This window comes from Salvelinus fontinalis, chromosome 11 (assembly GCF_029448725.1).
Source record: "Salvelinus fontinalis isolate EN_2023a chromosome 11, ASM2944872v1, whole genome shotgun sequence".
NCBI classification, from domain to species: domain Eukaryota; kingdom Metazoa; phylum Chordata; class Actinopteri; order Salmoniformes; family Salmonidae; genus Salvelinus; species Salvelinus fontinalis.
This window is the reverse complement of record NC_074675.1, coordinates 55,915,255-55,936,828: the sequence shown is the minus strand read 5'-3', so window position 1 is coordinate 55,936,828 and position 21,574 is coordinate 55,915,255. Positions and strand designations below refer to the sequence as shown.

At 40.1% G+C, this 21,574-nt stretch overlaps 1 protein-coding gene across 1 annotated transcript in view; it reads left to right on the top strand.

The window, feature by feature from the left end:
• LOC129865975 (sodium/hydrogen exchanger 9B2-like) overlaps positions 1-21,574 on the top strand; it is a 117,475-nt gene that overhangs the window by 49,137 nt on the left and 46,764 nt on the right. Inside the window, exons 7-8 of the mRNA XM_055939100.1 lie at positions 2,828-2,934; positions 12,090-12,239. Of these exons, the coding sequence (XP_055795075.1) occupies positions 2,828-2,934; positions 12,090-12,239 (257 nt within the window). The remainder of the gene's footprint in view (positions 1-2,827; positions 2,935-12,089; positions 12,240-21,574) is intronic.

Genomic DNA, 21,574 nt, shown 5'->3' with positions numbered 1-21,574 from the left:
ACACAGTAGTAAACCATTCAGGTTACATCTGACCACTAAACCCAGTAGTAAACCATTCAGGTTACATCTGACCACTAAACGCAGTAGTAAACCATTCAGGTTACATCTGACCACTAAACCCAGTAGTAAACCATTCAGGTTACATCTGACAACTAAACGCAGTAGTAAACCATTCAGGTTACATCTGACCACTAAACCCAGTAGTAAACCATTCAGGTTACATCTGACCACTAAACCCAGTAGTAAAACATTCAGGTTACATCTGTTACATCTGACCACTAAACCCAGTAGTAAACCATTCAGGTAACATCTGACCACTAAACCCAGTAGTAAACCATTCAGGTTACATCTGTTACATCTGACCACTAAACCCAGTAGTAAACCATTCAGGTTACATCTGTTACATCTGACCACTAAACGCAGTAGTAAACCATTCAGGTTACATCTGTTACATCTGACCACTAAACCCAGTAGTAAACCATTCAGGTTACATCTGTTACATCTGACCACTAAACGCAGTAGTAAACCATTCAGGTTACATCTGACCACTAAACGCAGTAGTAAACCATTCAGGTTACATCTGTTACATCTGACCACTAAACCCAGTAGTAAACCATTCAGGTTACATCTGTTACATCTGACCACTAAACACAGTAGTAAACCATTCAGGTTACATCTGACCACTAAACCCAGTAGTAAACCATTCAGGTTACATCTGTTACATCTGACCACTAAACCCAGTAGTAAACCATTCAGGTTACATCTGACCACTAAACGCAGTAGTAAACCATTCAGGTTACATCTGACCACTAAACGCAGTAGTAAACCATTCAGGTTACGTCTGTTACATCTGACCACTAAACCCAGTAGTAAACCATTCAGGTTACATCTGACCACTAAAACCAGTAGTAAACCATTCAGGTTACATCTGACCACTAAACCCAGTAGTAAACCATTCAGGTTACATCTGACCACTAAACCCAGTAGTAAACCATTCAGGTTACATCTGTTACATCTGACCACTAAACCCAGTAGTAAACCATTCAGGTTACATCTGACCACTAAACACAGTAGTAAACCATTCAGGTTACATCTGACCACTAAACGCAGTAGTAAACCATTCAGGTTACATCTGACCACTAAACCCAGTAGTAAACCATTCAGGTTACATCTGACCACTAAACCCAGTAGTAAACCATTCAGGTTACATCTGTTACATCTGACCACTAAACCCAGTAGTAAAACACTCAGGTTACATCTGACCACTAAACGCAGTAGTAAACCATTCAGGTTACATCTGACCACTAAACGCAGTAGTAAACCATTCAGGTTACATCTGACCACTAACGCAGTAGTAAACCATTCAGGTTACATCTGACCACTAAACGCAGTAGTAAACCATTCAGGTTACATCTGACCACTAAACCCAGTAGTAAACCATTCAGGTTACATCTGTTACATCTGACCACTAAACGCCGTAGTAAACCATTCAGGTTACATCTGACCACTAAACCCAGTAGTAAACCATTCAGGTTACATCTGACCACTAAACCCAGTAGTAAACCATTCAGGTTACATCTGACCACTAAACCCAGTAGTAAACCATTCAGGTTACATCTGACCACTAAACACAGTAGTAAACCATTCAGGTTACATCTGACCACTAAACGCAGTAGTAAACCATTCAGGTTACATCTGACCACTAAACACAGTAGTAAACCATTCAGGTTACATCTGTTACATCTGACCACTAAACACAGTAGTAAACCATTCAGGTTACATCTGTTACATCTGACCACTAAATGCAGTAGTAAACCATTCAGGTTACATCTGACCACTAAACCCAGTAGTAAACCATTCAGGTTACATCTGTCCACTAAATGCAGTAGTAAAAATTCAAAATGTTACATTTAGAAAATGTAGAGAGTAGAATTGACACAATCCCAGTTATATCTACAATTGTTTTGTCTCCCCCTACAGGTTCTAGTTGGTATAACCTGTATATCTCCCCCTACAGGTTCTAGTTGGTATAACCTGTCTGTCTCCCCCTACAGGTTCTAGTTGGTATAACCGGTCTGTCTCCCCCTACAGGTTCTTGTTGGTATAACCTGTCTGTCTCCCCCCACAGGTTCTAGTTGGTATAACCTGTCTGTCTCCCCCTACAGGTTCTAGTTGGTATAACCGGTCTGTCTCCCCCTACAGGTTCTTGTTGGTATAACCTGTCTGTCTCCCCCCACAGGTTCTAGTTGGTATAACCTGTCTGTCTCCCCCTACAGGTTCTAGTTGGTATAACCTGTCTGTCTCCCCCTACAGGTTCTAGTTGGTATAGCCTGTCTGTCTCCCCATCCAGGTATTAGTTGGTTTTACCTGTTGTCTCCCCATCCAGGTTCTAGTTGGTATAGCCTGTCTGTCTCCCCATCCAGGTATAAGTTGGTTTTACCTGTTGTCTCCCCCTACAGGTTCTAGTTGGTATAACCTGTCTGTCTCCCCCTACAGGTTCTAGTTGGTATAACCTGTCTGTCTCCCCCTACAGGTTCTAGTTGGTATAACCTGTCTGTCTCCCCCTACAGGTTCTAGTTGGTATAACCTGTCTGTCTCCCCCTACAGGTTCTAGTTGGTATAACCTGTCTGTCTCCCCCTACAGGTTCTAGTTGGTATAACCTGTCTGTCTCCCCCTACAGGTTCTAGTTGGTATAACCTGTCTGTCTCCCCCTACAGGTTCTAGTTGGTATAACCTGTCTGTCTCCCCTACAGGTTCTAGTTGGTATAACCTGTCTGTCTCCCCCTACAGGTTCTAGTTGGTTTTACCTGTTGTCTCCCCATCCAGGTTCTAGTTGGTATAATCTGGGTCGGGGGGTGCTGGAGGTTGGAGGAGGAACAATCATCGGAATCATTCTTGGATTCTTCCTCCGTTTTTTCCCCAGCAGAGACCAGGTAAGAACCTCACAGTGTGTGTCTCTCTCTGTCTGTGGAGGGGTGGGTTGTAGCAAGTGGTTGGGTAGGTTGGTATGTGTTTCTCTCATTTACAGTACCAGTTAACACACACCTTCCACTCACATGTATATACGTTACATGACACAAACAAATGCCAGCTAAGGGGCCAGTCTCAGTGGTAGATCTATAGCTGTTAGAGCCAGTCTCAGTGGTAGACCTATAGCTGGTAGAACCAGTCTCAGTGGTAGACCTATAGCTGTTAGAACCAGTCTCAGTGGTAGACCTATAGCTGGTAGAACCAGTCTCAGTGGTAGACCTATAGCTGGTAGAACCAGTCTCAGTGGTAGACCTATAGCTGTTAGAACCAGTCTCAGTGGTAGACCTATAGCTGGTATAGCCAGTCTCAGTGGTAGACCTATAGCTGTTAGAACCAGTCTCAGTGGTAGGCCTATAGCTATTAGAACCAGTCTCAGTGGTAGACCTATAGCTGGTAGAGCCAGTCTCAGTGGTAGACCTATAGCTGTTAGAACCAGTCTCAGTGGTAGACCTATAGCTGGTAGAGCCAGTCTCAGTGGTAGACCTATAGCTGGTAGAGCCAGTCTCAGTGGTAGGCCTATAGCTGTTAGAACCAGTCTCAGTGGTAGACCTATAGCTGGTAGAGCCAGTCTCAGTGGTAGACCTATAGCTGGTAGAACCAGTCTCAGTGGTAGACCTATAGCTGGTAGAACCAGTCTCAGTGGTAGACCTATAGCTGGTAGAACCAGTCTCAGTGGTAGACCTATAGCTGGTAGAACCAGTCTCAATGGTAGACCTATAGCTGGTAGAAACAGTCTCAGTGGTAGACCTATAGCTGGTAGAGCCATTCTCAGTGGTAGACCTATAGCTGGTAGAACCAGTCTCAGTGGTAGACCTATAGCTAGTAGAACCAGTCTCAGTGGTAGACCTATAGCTGGTAGAACCAGTCTCAGTGGTAGACCTATAGCTGATAGAACCAGTCTCAGTGGTAGACCTATAGCTGGTAGAACCAGTCTCAGTGGTAGGCCTATAGCTGTTAGAACCAGTCTCAGTGGTAGGCCTATAGCTTTTTGAACCAGTCTCAGTGGTAGGCCTATAGCTGTTAGAACCAGTCTCAGTGGTAGACCTATAGCTGGTAGAGCCAGTCTCAGTGGTCGACCTATAGCTGTTAGAACCAGTCTCAGTGGTAGGCCTATAGCTGGTAGGACCAGTCTCAGTGGTAGACCTATAGCTGTTAGAACCAGTCTCAGTGGTAGTCTGATAGCTGGTAGAACCAGTCTCAGTGGTAGACCTATAGCTGGTAGAACCAGTCTCAGTGGTAGGCCTATAGCTGTTAGAACCAGTCTCAGTGGTAGACCTATAGCTGGTAGAGCCAGTCTCAGTGGTAGACCTATAGCTGTTAGAACCAGTCTCAGTGGTAGACCTATAGCTGTTAGAACCAGTCTCAGTGGTAGACTTATAGCTGGAAGAACCAGTCTCAGTGGTAGACCTATAGCTGGTAGAGCCAGTCTCAGTGGTAGACCTATAGCTGTTAGAGCCAGTCTCAGTGGTAGACCTATAGCTGGTATAGCCAGTCTCAGTGGTAGACCTATAGCTGTTAGAACCAGTCTCAGTGGTAGACCTATAGCTGTTAGAACCAGTCTCAGTGGTAGACCTATAGCTGGTAGAGCCAGTCTCAGTGGTAGACCTATAGCTGGTAGAACCAGTGTCAGTGGTAGACCTATAGCTGTTAGAACCAGTCTCAGTGGTAGACCTATAGCTGTTAGAACCAGTCTCAGTGGTAGGCCTATAGCTGTTAGAGCCAGTCTCAGTGGTAGACCTATAGCTGGTATAGCCAGTCTCAGTGGTAGACATATAGCTGTTAGAGCCAGTCTCAGTGGTAGACCTATAGCTGTTAGAGCCAGTCTCAGTGGTAGACCTATAGCTGGTATAGCCAGTCTCAGTGGTAGACCTATAGCTGTTAGAGCCAGTCTCAGTGGTAGAACTATAGCTGTTAGAGACAGTCTCAGTGGTAGACCTATAGCTGTTAGAACCAGTCTCAGTTGTAGACCTATAGCTGTTAGAGCCAGTCTCAGTGGTAGACCTTTAGCGGGTAGAGCCTGTCTCAGTGGTAGACCTATAGCTGGTAGAGCCAGTCTCAGTGGTAGACCTATAGCTGTTAGAACCAGTCTCAGTGGTACACCTATAGCTGGTTGAGCCAGTCTCAGTGGTAGACCTATAGCTGTTAGAACCAGTCTCAGTGGTAGACTTATAGCTGGAAGAACCAGTCTCATTGGTAGACCTATAGCTGTTAGAGCCAGTCTCAGTGGTAGACCTATAGCTGGTAGAGCCAGTCTCAGTGGTAGACCTATAGCTGGTAGAACCAGTCTCAGTGGTAGACCTATAGCTGGTAGAGCCAGTCTCAGTGGTAGACCTATAGCTGTTAGAATCAGTCTCAGTGGTAGACCTATAGCTGTTAGAACCAGTCTCAGTGGTAGACCTATAGCTGGTAGAACCAGTCTCAGTGGTAGACCTATAGATGTTAGAGCCAGTCTCAGTGGTAGACCTATAGCTGGTAGAACCAGTCTCGGTGGTAGACCTATAGCTGTTAGAGCCAGTCTCAGTGGTAGACCTATAGCTGTTAGAACCAGTCTCAGTGGTAGACCTATAGCTGGTATAGCCAGTCTCAGTGGTAGACCTATAGCTGTTAGAGCCAGTCTCAGTGGTAGAACTATAGCTGTTAGAACCAGTCTCAGTGGTAGACCTATAGCTGTTAGAACCAGTCTCAGTTGTAGACCTATAGCTGTTAGAGCCAGTCTCAGTGGTAGACCTATAGCTGGTAGAGCCTGTCTCAGTGGTAGACCTATAGCTGGTATAGCCAGTCTCAGTGGTAGACATATAGCTGTTAGAGCCAGTCTCAGTGGTAGACCTATAGCTGTTAGAGCCAGTCTCAGTGGTAGACCTATAGCTGGTATAGCCAGTCTCAGTGGTAGACCTATAGCTGTTAGAGCCAGTCTCAGTGGTAGAACTATAGCTGTTAGAACCAGTCTCAGTGGTAGACCTATAGCTGTTAGAACCAGTCTCAGTTGTAGACCTATAGCTGTTAGAGCCAGTCTCAGTGGTAGACCTATAGCTGGTAGAGCCTGTCTCAGTGGTAGACCTATAGCTGGTAGAGCCAGTCTCAGTGGTAGACCATAGTCTGGAACAAGCTCTACTGTCTCTATTATAACAGACCAGGATTGTGCTAATTGGACATTTCATTTCAGAATTTGGTAAGATTGAAGTCTGTGATTAAATGTAATATGTTTTTCCAATAATTAGTGTTTGTATTTTGATTAGAGATTTCTATTTGTTCTGAATTTTTTTGTTTCTAGCAAAATGGCTGAATTTAGCTGGTGCTTTTGGGCACTAAAAGGGTCTCACGGTGTTAAGGTCCATCAGAAAGCGTTGTTAAATAATATTCTGGTTCACAATGTGTTAGGTGAGTCCAGACTTTGGTGGCTATTTACCAGGAGGAATATCCCAAGTTCTGCCCCACAATCTAGGTTTGGGGGCATTTCTGTTAACACCTAGAACATATTTTTTTCAAATTCCAGGTGTAAAATGGTGCTTTTTATCCCAGGATGTAAACTCACCGGACAATTTATTAGGTACACCGATGTAGTACAGGGTCGAACCCCTCTTTGCCTCCAGAACAGCTTGAATTCTTTGGCACATGGATTCTACAAGGTGTCGGGAACGTTCCACAGGGATGTTGGTCCATGCTGACATGAAGGCATCATGCAGTTGCTACAGATTGAACGGCGGTATATTCATGCTGCCAACAGCCTATTCCATCTCATCACAAATATGTTCTATTGGCTTTGATCACCAACATCTGTTGGCAGCATGAATATATATCTATATCTATATGTCTACTATACCGTTTCCATATCTGTTATGTCATAGTCTACTATACCGTTTCCATATCTGTTATGACATAGTCTACTATACCGTTTCCATATCTGTTATGTCATAGTCTACTATACCGTTTCCATATCTGTTATGTTATAGTCTACTATACCGTTTCCAAATCTGTTATGACATAGTCTACTATACCGTTTCCATATCTGTTATGTTATAGTCTACTATACCGTTTCCAAATCTGTTATGACATAGTCTACTATACCGTTTCCATATCTGTTATGTTATAGTCTACTATACCGTTTCCATATCTGTTATGACATATTCTACTATACCGTTTCCATATCTGTTATGATATAGTCTACTATATCGTTTCCATATCTGTTATGACATAGTCTACTATACCGTTTCCATATCTGTTAAGTCTACTATACCGTTTCCATATCTGTTATGACATAGTCTACTATACCGTTTCCATATCTGTTATGACAGTCTACTATACCGTTTCCATATCTGTTATGTCATAGTCTACTATACCGTTTCCATATCTGTTATGACAGTCTACTATACCGTTTCCATATCTGTTATGACAGTCTACTATACCGTTTCCATATCTGTTATGTCATAGTCTACTATACCGTTTCCATATCTGTTATGATATAGTCTACTATACCGTTTCCATATCTGTTATGACAGTCTACTATACCGTTTCCATATCTGTTATGTCATAGTCTACTATACCGTTTCCATATCTGTTATGACAGTCTACTATACCGTTTCCATATCTGTTATGTCATAGTCTACTATACCGTTTCCATATCTGTTATGACATAGTCTACTATACCGTTTCCATATCTGTTATGACAGTCTACTATACCGTTTCCATATCTGTTATGTCGTAGTCTACTATACCGTTTCCATATCTGTTATGTTATAGTCTACTATACCGTTTCCAAATCTGTTATGTCATAGTCTACTATACCGTTTCCATATCTGTTATGTCATAGTCTACTATACCGTTTCCATATCTGTTATGACATAGTCTACTATACCGTTTCCATATCTGTTATGTCATAGTCTACTATACCATTTCCATATCTGTTATGTTATAGTCTACTATACCGTTTCCAAATCTGTTATGTCATAGTCTACTATACCGTTTCCATATCTGTTATGACATAGTCTACTATACCGTTTCCATATCTGTTATGACATAGTCTACTATACCGTTTCCATATCTGTTATGTCATAGTCTACTATACCGTTTCCATATCTGTTATGTCATAGTCTACTATACCGTTTCCATATCTGTTACGACATAGTCTACTATACCGTTTCCATATCTGTTATGACAGTCTACTATACCGTTTCCATATCTGTTATGACATAGTCTACTATACCGTTTCCATATCTGTTATGACAGTCTACTATACCGTTTCCATATCTGTTATGTCATAGTCTACTATACCGTTTCCATATCTGTTATGACATAGTCTACTATACCGTTTCCATATCTGTTATGTCATAGTCTACTATACCGTTTCCATATCTGTTAAGTCTACTATACCGTTTCCATATCTGTTATGACATAGTCTACTATACCGTTTCCATATCTGTTATGACAGTCTACTATACCGTTTCCATATCTGTTATGTCATAGTCTACTATACCGTTTCCATATCTGTTATGACATAGTCTACTATACCGTTTCCATATCTGTTATGTCATAGTCTACTATACCGTTTCCATATCTGTTAAGTCTACTATACCGTTTCCATATCTGTTATGACATAGTCTACTATACCGTTTCCATATCTGTTATGATATAGTCTACTATACCGTTTCCATATCTGTTATGACAGTCTACTATACCGTTTCCATATCTGTTATGACATAGTCTACTATACCGTTTCCATATCTGTTATGTCATAGTCTACTATACCGTTTCCATATCTGTTATGTCATAGTCTACTATACCGTTTCCATATCTGTTATGACATAGTCTACTATACCGTTTCCATATCTGTTATGTCATAGTCTACTATACCGTTTCCATATCTGTTAAGTCTACTATACCGTTTCCATATTTGTTATGACATAGTCTACTATACCGTTTCCATATCTGTTATGACAGTCTACTATACCGTTTCCATATCTGTTATGTCATAGTCTACTATACCGTTTCCATATCTGTTATGACATAGTCTACTATACCGTTTCCATATCTGTTATGTCATAGTCTACTATACCGTTTCCATATCTGTTAAGTCTACTATACCGTTTCCATATCTGTTATGACATAGTCTACTTTACCGTTTCCATATCTGTTATGATATAGTCTACTATACCGTTTCCATATCTGTTATGACAGTCTACTATACCGTTTCCATATCTGTTATGACATAGTCTACTATACCGTTTCCATATCTGTTATGACAGTCTACTATACCGTTTCCATATCTGTTATGATATAGTCTACTATACCGTTTCCATATCTGTTATGTCATAGTCTACTATACCGTTTCCATATCTGTTATGTTATAGTCTACTATACCGTTTCCATATCTGTTATGACAGTCTACTATACCGTTTCCATATCTGTTATGACATAGTCTACTATACCGTTTCCATATCTGTTATGACAGTCTACTATACCGTTTCCATATCTGTTATGATATAGTCTACTATACCGTTTCCATATCTGTTATGTCATAGTCTACTATACCGTTTCCATATCTGTTAAGTCTACTATACCGTTTCCATATCTGTTATGTCATAGTCTACTATACCGTTTCCATATCTGTTATGTCATAGTCTACTATACCGTTTCCATATCTGTTATGTCATAGTCTACTATACCGTTTCCATATCTGTTATGTCATAGTCTACTATACCGTTTCCATATCTGTTATGTCATAGTCTACTATACCGTTTCCATATCTGTTATGACATAGTCTACTATACCGTTTCCATATCTGTTATGTCGTAGTCTACTATACCGTTTCCATATCTGTTAAGTCTACTATACCGTTTCCATATCTGTTATGTTATAGTCTACTATACCGTTTCCATATCTGTTAAGTCTACTATACCGTTTCCATATCTATTATGTCATAGTCTACTATACCGTTTCCATATCTGTTAAGTCTACTATACCGTTTCCATATCTGTTATGACATAGTCTACTATACCGTTTCCATATCTGTTATGTCATAGTCTACTATACCGTTTCCATATCTGTTAAGTCTACTATACCGTTTCCATATCTGTTATGACATAGTCTACTATACCGTTTCCATATCTGTTATGACATAGTCTACTATACCGTTTCCATATCTGTTATGTCATAGTCTACTATACCGTTTCCATATCTGTTAAGTCTACTATACCGTTTCCATATCTGTTATGACATAGTCTACTATACCGTTTCCATATCTGTTATGTCTACTATACCGTTTCCATATCTGTTATGACATAGTCTACTATACCGTTTCCATATCTGTTAAGTCTACTATACCGTTTCCATATCTGTTATGACATAGTCTACTATACCGTTTCCATATCTGTTATGACATAGTCTACTATACCGTTTCCATATCTGTTATGTCATAGTCTACTATACCGTTTCCATATCTGTTAAGTCTACTATACCGTTTCCATATCTGTTATGTTATAGTCTACTATACCGTTTCCATATCTGTTTGGTCAGTCTACTATACCGTTTCCATATCTGTTATGACATAGTCTACTATACCGTTTCCATATCTGTTATGACAGTCTACTATACCGTTTCCATATCTGTTATGTCATAGTCTACTATACCGTTTCCATATCTGTTAAGTCTACTATACCGTTTCCATATCTGTTATGTCATAGTCTACTATACCGTTTCCATATCTGTTATGTCATAGTCTACTATACCGTTTCCATATCTGTTAAGTCTACTATACTGTTTCCATATCTGTTATGTCATAGTCTACTATACCGTTTCCATATCTGTTATGTCATAGTCTACTATACCGTTTCCATATCTGTTATGACAGTCTACTATACCGTTTCCATATCTGTTATGTCATAGTCTACTATACCGTTTCCATATCTGTTAAGTCTACTATACCGTTTCCATATCTGTTATGACATAGTCTACTATACCGTTTCCATATCTGTTATGTCATAGTCTACTATACCGTTTCCATATCTGTTATTTCATAGTCTACTATACCGTTTCCATATCTGTTATGACATAGTCTACTATACCGTTTCCATATCTGTTATGTCATAGTCTACTATACCGTTTCCATATCTGTTATGTCATAGTCTACTATACCGTTTCCATATCTGTTAAGTCTACTATACTGTTTCCATATCTGTTATGTCATAGTCTACTATACCGTTTCCATATCTGTTATGTCATAGTCTACTATACCGTTTCCATATCTGTTATGACAGTCTACTATACCGTTTCCATATCTGTTATGTCATAGTCTACTATACCGTTTCCATATCTGTTAAGTCTACTATACCGTTTCCATATCTGTTATGACATAGTCTACTATACCGTTTCCATATCTGTTATGTCATAGTCTACTATACCGTTTCCATATCTGTTATTTCATAGTCTACTATACCGTTTCCATATCTGTTATGTCATAGTCTACTATACTGTTTCCATATCTGTTATGTCATAGTCTACTATACCGTTTCCATATCTGTTATGTCATAGTCTACTATACCGTTTCCATATCTGTTATGACAGTCTACTATACCGTTTCCATATCTGTTATGTCATAGTCTACTATACCGTTTCCATATCTGTTAAGTCTACTATACCGTTTCCATATCTGTTATGACATAGTCTACTATACCGTTTCCATATCTGTTATGTCATAGTCTACTATACCGTTTCCATATCTGTTATTTCATAGTCTACTATACCGTTTCCATATCTGTTATGACATAGTCTACTATACCGTTTCCATATCTGTTATGACATAGTCTACTATACCGTTTCCTAGTGCAGAGCAGTAAGTAAACCCTTCATCCTGTACTGACCCAGGCTGTTAGAGCTGGAGCACTTGCTTCCCACATTTGTTGACAAAAATTGTCTCTGTCTCTCCCTCAATGCTCTCTTTCTCCCGCCTCTCTCTCTCCATCCCCTCTCTCCATCCTCCATCTCTCCCTCTTCTCCTTCTCTCTCTCCCTCTCTCTCTCTCTCTTTCTCTTTCTCTCTCTCTTTCTCTCTCTCTCTTTGTCTCTAGAAGGATGTGGTATTGAGGAGGAGTACGATGTTGCTGGGTCTGTCTGTGTTTGTTGTGTTCGGAAGTCGAGTGGCTGGTTTCCCGGGAGCAGGTGGACTCTGTACTCTGGTCATGGCCTTCCTATCTGCACTGGGCTGGGGGGCAGAGAAGGTTAGTGTGTTTGTAAAGCATTTAGAATGTCTTTATGAAGTTTTAACATGTTTATAAAGCATCTATCTTGTTCTTAACTGACTTAGTTAGATAAAGGTTAAATCTATGTCGACGCTCCTTCAAATGAGTGGATTCGTCTATTTCAGCCATGACATAGTCTACTATACACCTGTCAGACACACCCGCTGCTGACAGGTGTATAAAATCTAGCACACAGTCGTGTAATCTCCAAAGACAAACATTGTCAGTAGAATGGCCTTACTGAAGATCTCAGCGACTTTCAACGTGACACCGTCATGGGATGCCACCTTTCCAACAAGTCAGTTTGTCAAGTTTCTGTCCTGCTAGAGCTGCCCCCGGTCAACTGCCCCGGTCAACTGTCCCGGTCAACTGCCCCGGTCAACTGCCCCGGTCAACTGCCCCGGTCAACTGTCCCGGTCAACTGCCCCGGTCAACTAAGTGCTGTTATTGTGATGCGGAAACATCTAGGAGCAACAACGGCTCAGCCGCGAAGTGGTAGGCCACACAAGTTCACAGAACGGGACCGTCGAGTGTTGAAGCGTGTAAAAATGGTCTGTCCTCAGTTGCAACACTCACTACCGAGTTCTAAACTGCTTCTGGAAGCAACGTCAGCACAAGAACTGTTCGTCGGGAGCTTCATGAAATTGGTGTCCATGTAGGCCGAGTAGCCGCATAATAGCCTAAGATCACCATGTGCAATTCCAAGCGTCGGCTGGAGTGGTGTAAAGCTCACTGCCATTGGACTCTGGAGCAGTGGAAACGCGTTCTCTGAATCACCCTTTACCATCTGGCTATTTTTGATATTGCTACTATGCAAATAAGCCAGTAACCATTTCACTGTACCATATACACCGTCTGTATCCTGTTCATGTGCCAAATCAAAATTTCATTTAATTTGATATAGTGTGTGTTTACCAGAGACGGTAATGGGAAGAACAACATGATCTGCACCAAAGTCAAATTAGGATAAATCTGTTACTAGTAACAGTGACTATAGTTCAGGGTACTGGGGGGAGACTAGTAACAGTGACTATAGTTCAGGGTACTGGAGGGAGACTAGTAACAGTGACTATAGTTCAGGGTACTGGGGGGAGACTAGTAACAGTGACTATAGTTCAGGGTACTGGGGGGAGACTAGTAACAGTGACTATAGTTCAGGGTACTGGGGGGAGACTAGTAACAGTGACTATAGTTCAGGGTACTGGGGGGAGACTAGTAACAGTGACTATAGTTCAGGGTACTGGGGGGAGACTAGTAACAGTGACTATAGTTCAGGGTACTGGGGGGAGACTAGTAACAGTGACTATAGTTCAGGGTACTGGGGGGAGACTAGTAACAGTGACTATAGTTCAGGGTACTGGGGGGAGACTAGTAACAGTGACTATAGTCCAGGGTACTGGGGGGAGACTAGTAACAGTGACTATAGTTCAGGGTACTGGGGGGAGACTAGTGACAGTGACTATAGTTCAGGGTACTGGGGGGAGACTAGTAACAGTGACTATAGTTCAGGGCAGGGTACTGGGGGGAGACTAGTAACAGTGACTATAGTTCAGGGTACTGGGGGGAGACTAGTAACAGTGACTATAGTTCAGGGCAGGGTACTGGGGGGAGACTAGTAACAGTGACTATAGTTCAGGGTACTGGGGGGAGACTAGTAACAGTGACTATAGTCCAGGGTACTGGGGGGAGACTAGTAACAGTGACTATAGTTCAGGGTCCTGGGGGGAGACTAGTAACAGTGACTATAGTTCAGGGTAATGGGTGGAGACTAGTAACAGTGACTATAGTTCAGGGTACTGGGGGGAGACTAGTAACAGTGACTATAGTTCAGGGTACTGGGGGCAGACTAGTAACAGTGACTATAGTTCAGGTCAGGGTACTGGGGGAGGCTAGTAACAGTGACTATAGTTCAGGTCAGGGTACTGGGGGAGGCTAGTAACAGTGAATATAGTTCAGGTCAGGGTACTGGGGGAGGCTAGTAACAGTGACTATAGTTCAGGTCAGGGTACTGGGGGGGACTAGTAACAGTGACTATAGTTCAGGTCAGGGTACTGGGGGAGGCTAGTAACAGTGACTATAGTTCAGGGTAATGGGTGGAGACTAGTAACAGTGACTATAGTTCAGGGTACTGGGGGCAGACTAGTAACAGTGACTATAGTTCAGGGTACTGGGGGGAGACTAGTAACAGTGACTATAGTTCAGGGTAATGGGTGGAGACTAGTAACAGTGACTATAGTTCAGGGTACTGGGGGGAGACTAGTAACAGTGACTATAGTTCAGGGTACTGGGGGAGGCTAGTAACAGTGACTATAATCCAGGGTACTGGGGGGAGACTAGTAACAGAGACTATAGTTCAGGGTACTGGGGGAGGCTAGTAACAGTGACTATAGTTCAGGGTACTGGGGGGACACTAGTAACAGTGACTATAGTTCAGGGTACTGGGGGAGGCTACTAACAGTGACTATAGTTCAGGGTACTGGGGGGGACTAGTAACAGTGACAATAGTTCAGGGTACTGGGGGGAGACTAGTAACAGTGACTATAGTTCAGGGTACTGGGTGGAGACTAGTAAAAGTGACTATAGTTCAGGGTACTGGGGGAGGCTACTAACAGTGACTATAGTTCAGGGTACTGGGGGAGGCTAGTAACAGTGACTATAGTTCAGGGTACTGGGGGGAGGCTAGTAACAGTGACTATAGTTCAGGGTACTGGGGGGAGACTAGTAACAGTGACTATAGTTTAGGGTACTGGGGGGAGACTAGTAACAGTGACTAAAGTTCAGGACAGGGTACTAGGTGGAGACTAGTAACAGTGACTATAGTTCAGGGTACTGGGGGGAGACTAGTAACAGTGACTATAGTTCAGGGTACTGGGGGGAGACTAGTAACAGTGACTATAGTTCAGGGTACTGGGGGGGACTAGTAACAGTGACTATAGTTCAGGGTACTGGGGGAGGCTAGTAACAGTGACTATAGTTCAGGGCAGGGTACTGGGTGGAGACTAGTAACAGTGACTATAGTTCAGGGTACTGGGGGGGGACTAGTAACAGTGACTATAGTTCAGGACAGGGTACTGGGGGGAGACTAGTAACAGTGACTATAGTTCAGGGTAATGGGTGGAGGCTAGTAATAGTGACTATAGTTCAGGGTACTGGGGGGAGACTAGTAACAGTGACTATAGTTCAGGGTACTGGGGGAGGCTAGTAACAGTGACTATAGTTCAGGGCAGGGTACTGGGTGGAGACTAGTAACAGTGACTATAGTTCACGGTACTGGGGGGAGACTAGTAACAGTGACTATAGTTCAGGGTACTGGGTGGAGGCTAGTAACAGTGACTATATTTCAGGGTACTGGGGGAGGCTAGTAACAGTGACTATAGTTCAGGGTTCTGGGTGGAGGCTAGTAACTGTGACTATAGTTCAGGGTTCTGGGTGGAGGCTAGTAACAGTGACTATAGTTCAGGGTACTGGGGGAGGCTACTAACAGTGACTATAGTTCAGGGTACTGGGGCGGACTAGTAACAGTGACAATAGTTCAGGGTACTGGGGGGGACTAGTAACAGTGACTATAGTTCAGGGTACTGGGGGGAGACTAGTAACAGTGACTATAGTTCAGGGTACTGGGGGGAGACTAGTAACAGTGACTATAGTTCAGGGTACTGGGTGGAGACTAGTAACAGTGACTATAGTTCAGGGTACTGGGGGGAGACTAGTAACAGTGACTATAGTTCAGGGTACTGGGGGGAGGCTAGTAACACAAGCATTATATATTACTTTACTGTTGGAGCTAGAAACACAAGCATTATATATTACTGACTGTTGGAGCTAGAAACACAAGCATTATATTTTACTGTACTGTTGGAGCAAGAAACACAAGCATTATATATTACTGACTGTTGGAGCTAGAAACACAAGCATTATATATTACTGACTGTTGGAGCTAGAAACACAAGCATTAGAAATTACTGACTGTAGGAGCTAGAAACACAAGCATTATATATTACTGTACTGTTGGAGCTAGAAACACAAGCATTATATATTACTGTACTGTTGGAGCTAGAAACACAAGCATTATTTATTACTGACTGTTGGAGCTAGAAACACAAGCATTATTTATTACTGACTGTTGGAGCTAGAAAAACAAGCATTATGTATTACTGACTGTTGGAGCTAGAAACACAAGCATTATATATTACTGTTGGAGCTAGAAACACAAGCATTATATATTACTGTACTGTTGGAGCTAGAAACACAAGCATTATATATTACTGTTGGAGCTAGAAACACAAGCATTATAAATTACTGTTGGAGCTAGAAACACAAGCATTATATATTACTGTTGGAGCTAGAAACACAAGCATTATGTATTACTGTACTGTTGGAGCTAGAAACACAAGCATTATATATTACTGTTGGAGCTAGAAACACAAGCATTATATATTACTGTTGGAGCTAGAAACACAAGCATTATATATTACTCTACTGTTGGAGCTAGAAATGCAAGCATTATATATTACTGTACTGTTGGAGCTAGAAACACAAGCATTATATATTACTGTTGGAGCTAGAAACACAAGCATTATATATTACTGTACTATTGGAGCTAGAAACACAAGTATTATATATTACTGTTGGAGCTAGAAACACAAGCATTATATATTACTGTACTGTTGGAGCTAGAAACACAAGCATTATATATTACTGTTGGAGCTAGAAACACAAGCATTATATATTACTGACTGTTGGAGCTAGAAACACAAGCATTATATATTACTGTACTGTTGGAGCTAGAAACACAAGCATTAGATATTACTGACTGTTGGAGCTAGAAACACAAGCATTATATATTACTGTTGGAGCTAGAAACACAAGCATTATATATTACTGTACTGTTGGAGCTAGAAACACAAGCATTATATATTACTGTACTGTTGGAGCTAGAAACACAAGCATTATATATTACTGTACTGTTGGAGCTAGAAACACAAGCATTATATATTACTGTACTGTTGGAGCTAGAAACACAAGCATTATATATTACTGTACTGTTGGAGCTAGAAACACAAGCATTATATATTACTGTTGGAGCTAGAAACACAAGCATTAGGTATTACTGTACTGATGGAGCTAGAAACACAAGCATTAGGTATTACTGACTGTTGGAGCCAGAAACACAAGCATTATATATTACTGTACTGTTGGAGCTAGATACACAAGCATTATATATTGCTGTACTGTTGGAGCTAGAAACACAAGCATTATATATTACTTTACTGTTGGAGCTAGAAACACAAGCATTATTTATTACTGACTGTTGGAACTAGTAACACAAGCATTATTTATTACTGTACTGTTGGAGCTAGAAACACAAGCATTACATATTACTGTACTGTTGGAGCTAGAAACACAAGCATTATGTATTACTGACTGTTGGAGCTAGAAACACAAGCATTATATATTACTGTTGGAGCTAGAAACACAAGCATTATTTACTACTGTACTGTTGGAGCTAGAAACACAAGCATTATGTATTATTGACTGTTGGAGCTAGAAACACAAGCATTATTTATTACTGTTGGAGCTAGAAACACAAGCATTATTTATTACTGTTGGAGCTAGAAACACAAGCATTATATATTACTGTACTGTTGGAGCTAGAAACACAAGCATTATATATTACTGTTGGCGCTAGAAACACAAGCATTATTTATTACTGTACTGTTGGAGCTAGAAACACAAGCATTATATATTACTGTACTGTTGGAGCTAGAAACACAAGCATTATATATTACTGTTGGAGCTAGAAACACAAGCATTATATATTACTGTTGGAGCTAGAAACACAAGCATTATATATTACTGTACTGTTGGAGCTAGAAACACAAGCATTATATATTACTGTACTGTTGGAGCTAGAAACACAAGCATTATGTATTACTGTACTGTTGGAACTAGAAACACAAGCATTATATATTACTGTACTGTTGGAGCTAGAAACACAAGCATTATATATTACTGTTGGAGCTAGAAACACAAGCATTATTTATTACTGTACTGTTGGAGCTAGAAACACAAGCATTATATATTACTGTACTGTTGGAGCTAGAAACACAAGCATTATATATTACTGTACTGTTGGAGCTAGAAACACAAGCATTATATATTACTGTACTGTTGGAGCTAGGAACACAAGCATTATATATTACTGTACTGTTGGAGCTAGAAACACAAGCATTAGATATTACTGTTGGAGCTAGAAACACAAGCATTATATATTACTGACTGTTGGAGCTAGAACACAAGCATTATATATTACTGACTGTTGGAGCTAGAAACACAAGCATTATTTATTACTGACTGTTGGAGCTAGAAACACAAGCATTATATATTACTGTTGGAGCTAGAAACACAAGCATTATTTATTACTGTACTGTTGGAGCTAGAAACACAAGCATTATATATTACTGTACTGTTGGAGCTAGGAACACAAGCATTATATATTACTGTACTGTTGGAGCTAGAAACACAAGCATTATATATTACTGTACTGTTGGAGCTAGAAACACAAGCATTATATATTACTGTACTGTTGGAGCTAGGAACACAAGCATTAGATATTACTGTTGGAGCTAGAAACACAAGCATTAGATATTACTGTTGGAGCTAGAAACACAAGCATTATATATTACTGACTGTTGGAGCTAGAAACACAAGCATTATATATTACTGTTGGAGCTAGAAACACAAGCATTATATATTACTGTTGGAGCTAGAAACACAAGCATTATATATTACTGTACTGTTGGAGCTAGAAACACAAGCATTATATATTACTGTTGGCGCTAGAAACACAAGCATTATTTATTACTGTACTGTTGGAGCTAGAAACACAAGCATTATATATTACTGTACTGTTGGAGCTAGAAACACAAGCATTATATATTACTGTTGGAGCTAGAAACACAAGCATTATATATTACTGTTGGAGCTAGAAACACAAGCATTATATATTACTGTACTGTTGGAGCTAGAAACACAAGCATTATATATTACTGTACTGTTGGAGCTAGAAACACAAGCATTATGTATTACTGTACTGTTGGAACTAGAAACACAAGCATTATATATTACTGTACTGTTGGAGCTAGAAACACAAGCATTATATATTACTGTTGGAGCTAGAAACACAAGCATTATTTATTACTGTACTGTTGGAGCTAGAAACACAAGCATTATATATTACTGTACTGTTGGAGCTAGAAACACAAGCATTATATATTACTGTACTGTTGGAGCTAGAAACACAAGCATTATGTATTACTGTACTGTTGGAACTAGAAACACAAGCATTATATATTACTGTACTGTTGGAGCTAGAAACACAAGCATTATATATTACTGTTGGAGCTAGAAACACAAGCATTATTTATTACTGTACTGTTGGAGCTAGAAACACAAGCATTATATATTACTGTACTGTTGGAGCTAGAAACACAAGCATTATATATTACTGTACTGTTGGAGCTAGAAACACAAGCATTATATATTACTGTACTGTTGGAGCTAGGAACACAAGCATTATATATTACTGTACTGTTGGAGCTAGAAACACAAGCATTAGATATTACTGTTGGAGCTAGAAACACAAGCATTATATATTACTGACTGTTGTAGCTAGAACACAAGCATTATATATTACTGACTGTTGGAGCTAGAAACACAAGCATTATTTATTACTGACTGTTGGAGCTAGAAACACAAGCATTATATATTACTGTTGGAGCTAGAAACACAAGCATTATTTATTACTGTACTGTTGGAGCTAGAAACACAAGCATTATATATTACTGTACTGTTGGAGCTAGGAACACAAGCATTATATATTACTGTACTGTTGGAGCTAGAAACACAAGCATTATATATTACTGTACTGTTGGAGCTAGAAACACAAGCATTATATATTACTGTACTGTTGGAGCTAGGAACACAAGCATTAGATATTACTGTTGGAGCTAGAAACACAAGCATTAGATATTACTGTTGGAGCTAGAAACACAAGCATTATATATTACTGTTGGAGCTAGAAACACAAGCATTATATATTACTGTTGGAGCTAGAAACACAAGCATTATATATTACTGTACTGTTGGAGCTAGAAACACAAGCATTATATATTACTGTTGGCGCTAGAAACACAAGCATTATTTATTACTGTACTGTTGGAGCTAGAAACACAAGCATTATATATTACTGTACTGTTGGAGCTAGAAACACAAGCATTATATATTACTGTTGGAGCTAGAAACACAAGCATTATATATTACTGTTGGAGCTAGAAACACAAGCATTATATATTACTGTACTGTTGGAGCTAGAAACACAAGCATTATATATTACTGTACTGTTGGAGCTAGAAACACAAGCATTATGTATTACTGTACTGTTGGAACTAGAAACACAAGCATTATATATTACTGTACTGTTGGAGCTAGAAACACAAGCATTATATATTACTGTTGGAGCTAGAAACACAAGCATTATTTATTACTGTACTGTTGGAGCTAGAAACACAAGCATTATATATTACTGTACTGTTGGAGCTAGAAACACAAGCATTATATATTACTGTACTGTTGGAGCTAGAAACACAAGCATTATATATTACTGTACTGTTGGAGCTAGGAACACAAGCATTATATATTACTGTACTGTTGGAGCTAGAAACACAAGCATTAGATATTACTGTTGGAGCTAGAAACACAAGCATTATATATTACTGACTGTTGGAGCTAGAACACAAGCATTATATATTACTGACTGTTGGAGCTAGAAACACAAGCATTATTTATTACTGACTGTTGGAGCTAGAAACACAAGCATTATATATTACTGTTGGAGCTAGAAACACAAGCATTATTTATTACTGTACTGTTGGAGCTAGAAACACAAGCATTATATATTACTGTACTGTTGGAGCTAGGAACACAAGCATTATATATTACTGTACTGTTGGAGCTAGAAACACAAGCATTATATATTACTGTACTGTTGGAGCTAGAAACACAAGCATTATATATTACTGTACTGTTGGAGCTAGGAACACAAGCATTAGATATTACTGTTGGAGCTAGAAACACAAGCATTAGATATTACTGTTGGAGCTAGAAACACAAGCATTATATATTACTGACTGTTGGAGCTAGAAACACAAGCATTATATATTACTGTTGGAGCTAGAAACACAAGCATTATATATTACTGTTGGAGCTAGAAACACAAGCATTATTTATTACTGTACTGTTGGAGCTAGAAACAC